At 47.3% G+C, this 11,497-nt stretch overlaps 1 protein-coding gene and 1 long non-coding RNA gene across 3 annotated transcripts; one reads left to right on the forward strand and one right to left on the reverse strand.

Annotated features, from left to right (window-relative positions):
• LOC146254198 (uncharacterized) lies at positions 1–394 on the reverse strand. The gene is made up of 3 exons (XR_014731708.1): positions 321–394; positions 179–241; positions 1–94 (listed from the first exon to the last, which is right to left on the reverse strand). It is a non-coding gene; the product is annotated as an uncharacterized LOC146254198 (long non-coding RNA).
• Positions 395–2,676: 2,282 nt separating this feature from the next.
• On the forward strand, positions 2,677–10,448 carry ddx5 (DEAD (Asp-Glu-Ala-Asp) box helicase 5). 2 transcript variants are annotated; one of them, XM_084677111.1, is made up of 13 exons: positions 2,677–2,830; positions 3,651–3,828; positions 3,974–4,070; positions 4,255–4,388; positions 4,710–4,775; positions 4,857–4,998; positions 5,900–6,060; positions 6,253–6,425; positions 6,537–6,647; positions 6,815–6,876; positions 8,050–8,109; positions 9,198–9,432; positions 9,656–10,448. In XM_084677111.1, exons 1-13 carry the CDS (start codon positions 2,790–2,792, stop codon positions 9,687–9,689), a joined length of 1,494 nt encoding a protein of 497 aa, XP_084533237.1. In that variant the 5' UTR covers positions 2,677–2,789; the 3' UTR covers positions 9,690–10,448. The 2 variants fall into 2 exon arrangements, with proteins under 2 accessions (XP_084533237.1, XP_084533236.1); XM_084677110.1 differs by having other exon boundaries at positions 2,678–2,830; positions 9,198–9,419.
• Positions 10,449–11,497: the final 1,049 nt, after the last annotated feature.

Raw genomic sequence — 11,497 nt, forward strand, 5'->3', positions numbered from 1 at the left:
TTTCATCCTTTTTGAAGAGAGATTCATTGTTTTTTATTTATTAGTATTATAGGCTACTCACTTTGTCACCAGAGTCAGCGCATGGGGCAGTGTCCTACAACAAATGTTTTGGGAAAAGGAAATAAGCATCGAGCATTTGGGCACAACTAGGGCTTTGGATCATACAATCATTGCTTACCTCAGCCCTCCTTGAATATGACAGTGTCTCCTCATCTTCCTCTCTGAAAGAAGGCCCTTCGCCCTGGAACCAGTCATTGTTTATGTCCTATGATCACCACTTAACATCAACAGTGAACCAGTGCTTTGAATGTCATACTTACAGGGTCCTACTGCATGCTGTCTGGTAGTTCCAACAGACAGGGGGAGGGGTGACTCCTCGGTGTGTGTGTGTGTGGGGGGGGGGGAGGGGTGACTCCTTGGTGTGTGTGTGTGGGGGGGGGGGGTGACTCCTTGGTGTGTGTGTGGGGGGGGGGGGTGACTCCGTGGTTGTAATTCTGTGGGGGTTCTGCTAGTGAAGATTGGTTAAACTCACTCCTCTGGTATGCATGCAGGCCATTCGCACCTATACCAAGCACTATCTTTTTGTAGGCATAGATAGTAGACCTACTGTTATTTTTGTTGGCATAGATAGTACTGTTCTTAATCTTGGATTGATAGTACTGTTCGCGCTTGAGATGTCGGGGGTGGCGGGTTCGAACCCAAGTGCCAATTTACATTTGCAGGTTATCAGCCTCAAAATTCCTCATAAATACCAATTCAATTCAAAAATAGGCCTACCAGTCGTGACAAGTTAATTCCTAGCAACAAGCTCTTCTGCTGTGATGCTCTTCAGATAATACAATAACAGTATTGGTGACAGAAATGAGATTATCCCACAGGATTGTTGAATTTGTTCCCGGTCGTGACTGAGGACAATATGCAGGTATTCAGACATGTTTGGGGGAAACTGATTAGAATTCCGACGAGCGTGTATTTGAATAAGAATGAATCTACCAAGTGTGAACTGTTCTGTTTAGTTTATGCGATAGACGTGATGGGCGAGAAGGAGTTTCTACGAAGGACGTGACGGAACTTTTAGAGAAAGGGGTGACCATCGGCGTGAAGATTTTTTGAAACTTGAAAGTAGAAAGTGTACAAATATTCCAAACATTTTTTTTACACAAGTGGCTTCAATAGGCTAATTAACAAAGTTTCACCAGACAATAGCCTACATTTTTTAATCAATGTATTAAGTGAGTTAAGCAGTGCTCAAAGTTGGCCGGTAATCACCTACATTTTACTCTTAAGCGTTAAAGAAGTTATCGAAACAGCGTCAACTGATGCCTGAGTAAAACAGATTTTTCACTGCTGCTTTCGAACCAAAAAACTAAACGACGTTTGTTTGTAAGTAATTATGTTAGCCTGGCTTCAGAAAGGCACTAAAAGAACGCGTGTGCCAGAGCCAGGCACGTCAATAGAGGTCCAAGTCCAACCAGAAACATTGGGTAGGCTACGAATCATGAGCTTCAAACTTGTTTAAATAAATACATACATTTATGTATGGCTGCGGGAATTAGGGGTGCTGAGGGTGCTGCAGCACCCCCTGACAGCACGAGAATTAAAAATGATATGACTTTAAAATCCACCCCCGCGGAATAGCCCCGCAGTAGCGGACTGGCCATCGGGAACACTGGGAGAAGAATAACGATGGAAAACGAATATAAGAAACGTAGGCCTAAGGGTGGGGCTGAAAAATGAAGAGAACAAAAGACACCACTTTCACTAGACAAGGTTTTACCAATTAAAAAACCGCCATTTTTATTTTACACAAGGCTCAAAAAACTAGGCTATTTTGCGCTCAAATAAAGGCCAAAAAAGTTGGCCTTTGAGTAGGCCCTATCGAACTCCCGAACTGGCATCACATCAAACACAGACTATGCATGCATTAGCAGGCAGCTGTGGTGGCGTAGCTACACGGGGGCCGGTTCTGGTGGGCTGGTCTGGATAAAAGTCCATGCAGGGCCTATTTTTACTGCCAGTCCGTCCCTGCCGCCCCGTAACATTAAGCCACCCCCCTGATAAAATATGTTCCCGAAGCTATGCATTTATGTTGTTAATAAATATGCTAACAATAAATTGTTGTTGTACCAGCAATCCAAGTTTTGTTTTTCACAGTAGAAATCTCAAATTTCATAATGATTTGCCTATGCAAGAGAGTACCGGCACCTTTTTCTCTCCACTTCAAGCACTGGAGTTAAGGATTCAAAGGTTGCATTTCCGTGTTTCCACGGGCACTGTTTTTTGTGGTGACGTAACTTCTGGTAACAGCAGAGTAAGCAACCTGATCACACTCGAAGCTGAAATCTCGTACACATTCGCCAAAATATTTAGTTAACTAATCCCTAATTTGTTAACATCTAGCTGTCTACACACAATGTTTTTTGGTGTGATATAGGCGTACATTATAATGTATGCATTAATAGTGGGTAAACGAGCATTCCGAAAGTAGAGTTCGAATGACAATTCGGTTTCTCATATATATACTAACCAATTCACATATACTGTTGCATTTCTCCCAAATCTTCACAAAGTATTGGTTGTTTATCTGTAATTTAACATCGCAAGTCTTCAAACGCAACCACAGGCGGATGGATACATCGTTTTGACATGGCGTGACACTTCCTCTTGCAATAAAAACCGACCTTCTTTTTTTAGTCACCGGCATTTCAGCACCATCACTGCCGGTCGGGACTTCAGTCGGCCTTTAACGTAGTATATTTATCTTTTTTTATTTACACTTTGTTTACAAGATGCCAGGATTTTCCGACAGAGATCGTGGTAGAGACAGAGGGTAAGTAGTGTACTTTAAATATATTTATTGTGGGGTAGACAAACGTAGACCATCGTGTTCCCTCAAAAAGAAATGGCTGACCGGTTGATAAAGAGAAATGGATATCGATAGGATATTAACACGATGCTGCGCTTATCCAAAGAAGACTTTTCTGTCTTGTAGTTCGGGTAGTCATTTGTTAAACATTTTGTCTCGGTTGGATACACAAATGAATACATCTAGATACGTTGCTAGCCAACGACGTTTCTAGCGAGATAAGGTTTGTTAAAACCATCGAAGGCCTCGTGCGGCAGCTTAAATACCAAGATAATAAGCAAATCTGCAGTTTTCCCCAGAACATATTGACAAACGTTAGCTCGGTAGTTTGGCCTGTAATTTCTCTGGTTATGCTGATATTTGTCTGTCACTAATGACCGACTTGATGCGTAGGCCTTATTGTTCCTGCGTGCCGGCCAGGATGCCTACTGTAGCTATCTGGTCGCCATGTGGCAGCGCTGAATGTGAAGACAAAATGCCGGCCGGTTTTTCCATTGTTCCTCTGCTGGCTAGAAAGAATATGGCAGTCTTTTTAAAAAAATGACGCAGTTGTACAACATTGAAGCTAGGTTTCGTTTACACCCTTCACGGCTTATTGAGAACGCATAAAGAAATTAAACTACAGATGAGCGTTGCATCTGGCCATTAGTTGACTTGCTAAATGTGCAACAATTTAACAGGCGGTCATTCACGTTCAGATTAGTCAAGCCCTCTATTTGTAGCTGTGCCGGTGGCATGTACTAGTCGTTGAAATGCTAATTTCTGTTAAATGATCTTTGGTTAGGTATGGCAGCGGACCCCCACGTTTTGGCAGTGGCGGTGGAGGAGGCCGGGGAGGCGGGGGTGGGAAATTTGGTAATCCCGGAGAAAGGCTGCGTAAGAAGCACTGGAACCTCGACGAACTACCCAAGTTTGAGAAGAACTTTTACCAACCGCACCCCGATGTCACTCGGAGATCCCCGGTAAGAACCACCGCCATGCTCCGTTACGTAACTGGAAGAATGGGTTATCTCGGCACGTGTTGCCTTGTTGTGCAATAGCTGTTTGCTAGCGTCCACGTGCCTAGCTTCCACATGTGTCTAGCTTCATGTTATCTTCTCCCTGCAGCAAGAGGTGGAGCAGTACAGAAGAACCAAGACTGTCACAGTGAAGGGCAGAGAGTGCCCCAACCCCATCATGAAGTTCCACGAGGCTAGCTTTCCATGTAAGATTACCATGAAAATGACTGGGTTTAGTTTAGTTGGGTGTTAGGTTAGTTGGGTGTTATTTTCTGCATATTTTTATGCACTTTGCATGTTTTAGTTTTACTAGTTTCTTACTGCTCATTTTTACTGTTTAACCTATGACTGTTTCCTGTGCCCTGAGTGTGCTCTGTGCCCTGTGTTTAGCCTATGTGATGGATGTGATCAACAAGCTGAGCTGGACAGAGCCAACCCCCATCCAGGCTCAGGGCTGGCCGCTGGCCCTCAGTGGGAAGGACATGGTGGGCATCGCACAGACCGGCTCTGGGAAGACCCTCTCTGTAAGCAACATCTGGCCTCTGTTGAGTGTAATGTCCTTGACCAGTGCGTTTAGCCTTTTTTATAATGCATGTGATGACTTGATTTGGTCAATTGAGTTAGTTTTGGTATACATTGGATGGTGGTGTAGCTCAGTGTTGAGTAGTTAACTGGGGGTAAGGAGGTTGCAGGTTCAAACAACTCCAGTATGTTTTGGGGAACTAGGCGGCTAAATTAACATTCCTTTAGACGTTACATTTAATTCATTAAACAATTACTTTAATCTAAATCATGCAACTGAGGTGTGAAGTTCTAACCTGTGCCCCCCCCCCCCCCCCCCCCAGTACCTGCTGCCAGCCATTGTGCACATCAACCACCAGCCCTTCCTGGAGCGTGGAGATGGACCCATCGTATGTACCATCCCCACTAACTCCTCATTACCAGGTCCCACCCCCCACCAAAGCTGTTATTAATCGTGTTCCCCCCCCCAGTGCCTGGTGCTTGCCCCCACCAGAGAGCTGGCTCAACAGGTCCAGCAGGTGGCAGCAGAGTACGGCCGAGCATCCCGCCTCAAGTCAACATGCATCTACGGAGGGGCGCCAAAGGGACCCCAGATCCGTGACCTGGAGAGAGGTGAGACTGGTCCAGCTGCTGGGGCCTCCAGTGGGTATAATGGGTACCTGTGCTGCAGCTAGTATAGAAGTTGTTCCTTGTTTGTTCTGGTGCTGGCCTTCACCCATGTGGCCAACAAGATGCCAGTTGTCTGGTTTTTATATCATGTGGAGCTCCAGTTAGTCGTCCAGTCAACAAAGGAACACATTGGTAATGGCTGTGACCACGTGTATGTCAGCAGAGGAAGCTTAAACAGCCGAGGCCTGTTCCATAAAGGCAGCTCAAAAAAGTTGGACGTAAAGTCCCAAACCTGACTTGAATTAGATTAATTAGTCAAGCGGGGTTAAAGCGGTTCCATAAAGTCCACGCACACCTACTAATTCAAGTCAGATTTAAGTAGTCAAGCTAATTGCGCGTGCACCCTATTAAGCAGCCCGGGAGGTAAAACATGGATCATACAATCCACCCGGCAAAAGCAATGCACACATCCACATGACTTCTTCCAGAAAGAACGTTCCCTTTGAGCCTTGTACCATGACAGCTCCCTCATCCACTGCTTCATCAAAATAAAACAACACGTCATGATTGACGTGAACGATAGGCTACATAGGTCGGGGGGGGGGGTGGGGTGGGGGGGTGGGTGGGGGAGAGAGAAACACTGCTCAAAATAATTGACTTTCGACATTGTTAAATAGCCTACTATTAATCCATTATCCTACTATTAATCCATTATCCAGTAGCCTAACCTTTTTAACATGTTTGTGTCGGGGGAAAATGGAGGATAGATGTATGGATTTAGGTTTGTTGCCATTGTAGGCTACTGTTAACAATTATAAAGCTGTGACAATTATACTCTGATAATTTGGATTGAGATATAGGCCTATGCCTGACTGATCAGTTGGCTAACCCCTTTCTGTTTCAGGTGTGGAGATCTGTATCGCCACCCCCGGCAGGCTCATCGACTTCCTGGAGTCTGGGAAGACCAACCTGCGCAGGTGCACATACCTGGTGCTGGACGAGGCCGACAGGATGCTGGACATGGGCTTCGAGCCGCAGATACGGAAGATAGTAGACCAGATCCGTGTAAGTGTACCGGAGGGTATCCTGTTGGAAGGCCATTGAACCGTGTGTTAGAGATGCAAACCAGATATGTCTGTCGCCTTGTTGACCTACTAGTACTTGGCTTGTAGTCCAGTAAATTCTACTTTAGATATTGCTTTCATCCCAAGGGACCAGTGTGGCCCAGTAGTTGATATCCTGCCCCCCCTCCCCCAGCCTGACCGGCAGACCCTCATGTGGAGCGCCACCTGGCCCAAGGAGGTGCGCCAGCTGGCAGAAGACTTCCTGAAGGAGTATGTCCAGATCAACGTGGGTGCTCTGCAACTCAGCGCCAACCACAACATCCTGCAGATTGTAGATGTCTGCAACGACGGCGAGAAGGAGGACAAGTGAGTCCCACACCAGATATGAATACTCTTGCTGTCAGGCATGGATCAACAATATTGCATATTAAATATAATGAATATATTGTTCTAAGTGCAATCTAACGCCCCCTGCAGACTGCTGCGTCTCCTGGAGGAGATCATGAGCGAGAAGGAGAACAAGACCATCATCTTCGTGGAGACGAAGCGCAGGTGTGATGAGATCACCAGGAGGATGAGGAGGGATGGGTACGTAGCACTCTGCGCACACCTGCCTTCATGGTGCACATGGGATTTGAGCCTGCAACCTCAATATACTACCGAGCTTTGCTACACCTGATTTCAAGGGCTGGTGTGACGTGTGCAAACCATGTTGCTTAGTAACACGACCAGTAATCTGTTCTTTTATTTTCCAGTTGGCCAGCAATGGGTATCCATGGTGACAAGAGCCAGCAGGAGAGAGACTGGGTGTTGAATGGTGAGTTAAAAATTAAATGTTAACGGCTGCACAGATGAACTTGGATATAGGTCTAGGATGCTGAAGTAGGAAACCACTACAATACCATACAGCTAATTCAGTAACTGGTTTAGGTGTGGGGAACAGGAGGCCAGTGCAGCAGCTACATCAGAAGTTCCTACATGTTTTACTTGGGGTGCTTTCAAACCTGACATGTTTGGTCCATTTCAATCGGAACATGGTCCGTCTTCTCTAAAAGTACGGTTCGTTTGGAGAGGTGCGAACACGCATTCGCCCTCTAGTGCGGATCAAACAACCGAACCATGGTCCCCCTAAAAAGATGGGACTCGGTCCGGTTCCAAGTGAACCATGGTTCGGTTCGCTTTAGGTCTGAACATAATTGGACTTAATATTGACCTATTCCAGGAAGCAAACCAAAATGTAGTGCGTTGTGGGTTGAAAAGGGAATTTACACTTGCTGGAGACAGCCGTGCCACTCGTTAGCAGCGAAATGAGTTGAGGGAAAACGTGGGGGAATGATGAAGTGAAGGAACGGCAAATATGGGCTGATGATCATATTGCAGAGATACTTGTGGAGACACATTTGAGTAGCGAGGTATTTTAATTATTTAGTGATGTACTGAAAAAGCGTCGTTATTGCACAGTGGACCAATGTTGGTTGAAAGTTAAAAACGTAGACAGCTAAAAGTGCGTGATGTTCTATGGAAAAGTGGTAGCTCGTCAGACAAACACAGTTCCCATGGTTTGATAAAAGACCAACGAGCAACCCAAAAACGTGGTCGTGCAACACCAAATCATAACAATTAAAGATAGTATTGCGATCGCTGCTGTCCATTGTTGTTCGTGACAAGGAAGTGATTTTCCCTCACATCTTCTGTCCAATAAATTAACAATCTGTATGACCGCGTGTAATTTTTTTTTTAATGTCATTTTTTTCCAAACGTTGGTTCGCTTAAAACGGGACCGTGTGAACACTAACCAGACCTAATGAAAAATGCAACAAAGTAGCAACTCATCCACTGATTCGGACCAAGCAAACGGACTATTAGGTGTGAAAGCACCCTTAGATTTGTGCAGAGAAATGATCCTCACGTCTTGCAGAAGTACAGTAACCAACCTTAACCCTCTATCCTCAGGGCCACTTACTAACCCTAACTTTTCCTGTGTTTCCAGAGTTCAAGTACGGCAAAGCCCCCATCCTCATCGCCACTGATGTGGCCTCCAGGGGTCTAGGTTAGTGTCCCTGCTCGACACCAACTACCTTCATACTTGAATCTCAAAAGAAAGTGTACTTGCTTTCTTTAACTGTTGTGCCTCTGAGTTTCTCCCTGCTGAAGGAGCGGTCTGCTTGGCAGGTCTGCCAGGGCGCGGAGGAGGAGGAGGGGCGACTCTTGGAGAGCTGTCCAGGCTGAGGGGCTCCTCCGGGGCGCTGGTCCCCTCAGCCCCAGGCTGCTACAGAGGTGCAGAGGGTCCGAGTGAGGCCTGTCTAAAAGGGGGCTCCGCCCCCACTCTCTGCTCCTGTTCTCTGGCATCTGTTAGGACCCCTGGTCTGCCTCTGCTGCACCCCGGCTCTAGCCTTGCGTGCATTTGGGCCTGTACCCAGGCGAGCTGCGGAGCGGCTGTTTGAGGTGGCGTGGGTCCTAACCTGTCTGGAGGGCAGTAGCTCCATCTGGCTCACCTCTGTAGAGACGCTGCAGGCGCTCAGCCACACTGGGACCTAATCCAAGATGGCTCCCCTCCCTCGCCCCTGCCATGGAGAGACTGTTCTGGCGCTCCGAACTCTGGTTCTCTTTGCTCATGACCGGACTGGTGGGGAGGGGGGGGCGGTGGCTAGGTAGTTGCTGTTGTCGGTCCAGGGATTAACTCTGGCTCTTGGGGGCGCTCCCTCTAGTGGTCAGGTCTGGGCTGTGCAGCCCTCTGGAAGGGGCCATTAACCCTGTAAGTCCTGGTTCTGCCACGAGACTGCAGCAGGGCGGCTCCACTGACACGATGGCCGGTGCTGTCGATGTGGGTCATTATGCTCTGGGGACGGCCAGGTAACGGCATACTCCTTCTGGGTAAGGCTGGGGTCGACCCTGGGGCAGGGGCAGGTTGGGGAGAGCGTCAGGGGGGGTTGGGGTGCTTCTACCATGGATGTGTGTGCGCATCACATCTTGCCGTAGGACTTCCCGTTATGTCACCGGCCGGACTCACCCACCTGTCCTCAGGGCCACTTACTAACTGTTCCTCTCTCTGATTGGCTGTTGTGGTGGCGATGGCGTGCGTGCTTCCTTGTGCGCCCTCTCTCCTCTCTCGCCTCGCTACACAACACACTCCCACAGATGTGGAGGACGTGAAGTTTGTCATCAACTACGACTACCCCAACAACTCAGAGGACTATATTCACCGCATCGGCCGGACGGCTCGCAGCCAGAAGACGGGCACCGCCTACACCTTCTTCACGCCCAACAACATGCGCCAGGCAGGGGACCTGGTGGCCGTTCTCCGTGAGGCCAACCAGGCCATCAACCCCAAGCTGCTCCAGATGGCCGAAGACAGAGGAGGTAAATCTAATTGGTGAGATACAGGAACTGTGGTTTAAGCTGCAGACTTTTTTTTTTTCCCTTCCCTGTTTCTCTGCTTTGCTTTCTTTTCTAAATTGCTGTTTTGAGGTGTTGGTTTAGGAGCCTTTGTTAGCTGTTTAATGTTCATTGTAATGTGAAGCTTGTTCCTTTCCTGTCTGTCATGACTCGTAATGTGTGTGGCACCCTGCCTTGTCTGAGCCCTGTGTTTGTTGCAGGGCGTTCAAGGGGAGGCAGAGGTGGCGGGTTTAGAGACGACCGGCGTGACCGCTACTCGTCCGGAGGCAGGCGAGACTTTGGCGGTAGTTTTAGGGATCGGGACAGCGATAGAGGTTTCGACAGCGGAGCAAAGAAGGTGTTTGGCACCAACACGCAGAATGGGGGCTACGGCAGTGGGGCTAACGGGTTTGGGGGCGGGGCAGGGGGCGGGGCAGGGGGCGGAGGGGGCTACGGGAGCAACGGACAGTCCAGCTACAGCTCTGGCCAGACGGGGGCATTTGGGGGGCAGAGCTTCCAGGCCACGCCCTTCTCTGCGCAGGGGGGTGGGCAGAATGGCCTGAGCCATGCCCCCTTCCCCTTCCCCCAGACTCCTCAGCAGCCTGCCCCCCCCATGGTGCCCTACCCCATGCCCCCACAGTTCCCACAGTAACCTGCCCCCACAGTAACCAACCAACGCACATTCAAGTCAAGAAGTAATTTATTTTGCTTTTTTGGTCCTGTTTTTAAGTCCTGTTATTTACTCTATCCAGAATATTGTACTGTTTTATTTTTCTTATTTACACAACAGGGTTTAGAAACTCTATCGAGTCCTGAGGGAGGGGTCTGCAGTGGTGACAGCACACTTCTCTTGCTTTGCTTTTATTTAATTTGTTACATTCCTCAGTAACGTTAGTTTTGTTATTTTGTACTGGTTAATTGCAAGTGTATTGGTTTTTCCACCTGTACTGTTTAAAATGTTTAAATCTTAACTGGATGGCACTGCATGGCCCTTCAAATAAAACCCCAAAAGAACCCAGTTGTCTACATTTCTTTGGCATGTTGTGAAACAGGCACAGGAAGACTGAGGATTTACCATTTCTGGAGATGGAGTTACTCATGGGTTGGTTTGTCTGAACCCATGGACTTTTTAATGTGTAACCCTGCTTGTGGTTGAGTTTGGTGCTAAAATGCATAAATTCACAATTAATCCTGATGGAAATGTGTTCTGGTTACTTTGGTGCAGTTACAGAATTGGTAAACTAAGGAAACAAGTTCGAGTACTGTAACTGCAGACAAGGTCCTCGGGGCTGACGTCACGGGAGAGCTGTGACCCAGAACTCTTTACACCAGCAGGTGTCACGATCACCTAGCAGCCCACATGACCTGAAGTCTACCATTTTCTCTAAGTTGTATTGCAAAATGTTGACAAATTCAAGTTTCACAGAACCAGCGGGTCTCTTGAAATGAACAGGATATGGGAGTTAGTGTACACAGTATCCCCTCCCTATTTGAACAGCAGGAAGATTGGATGGCGGTGTGCTGTTAACGGGCACGAGCAAAAAACGAGGGAACAATTTCAGGGGAAGTTGAGGTGTGCTTGCATGTAGGGATGGGCGAAAGATGCCTTGTGAAGCTTTGGTGGTTTCTGCCGAACTATTGACGCATTGAAATTGGAGCGCACAGTGACATCTAGTGGTCAGCTAAAATTATAGCAGCTGTTTAAACCAACTGAATGCGATGTACCAGTAGTTTCTGGGTACTTCGCCTCGTTAATTATTCAATGTCATTCATTTTTGTAAGGCTACGTGATGGTCTAATTTTCGTGTTCATTCATTAAAACCATACATGTGTATTTGAGAACTGTAATATTCTTACAATAAATGTTTTACTGTGATGTACTGGTCTACACCACAATTTGTAATGTTCTGCAAACAGTAGCCTATAAGGGCGGAAGAATGCTTAAGTGTATTGAATGACTGCTGATACAGAGTGGTAGCCAACACAACCACTCTGTTTATATAGCTGTCTCATTCCTTACATTTGTGATATGTATTGTGAGTCAGGTTTAGAAGTGTGCCACA

The sequence above is a fragment of the Hypomesus nipponensis genome, chromosome 17 (genome assembly GCF_054491055.1).
Source record: "Hypomesus nipponensis isolate SF chromosome 17, ASM5449105v1, whole genome shotgun sequence".
Taxonomy (NCBI): Eukaryota; Metazoa; Chordata; class Actinopteri; order Osmeriformes; family Osmeridae; genus Hypomesus; species Hypomesus nipponensis.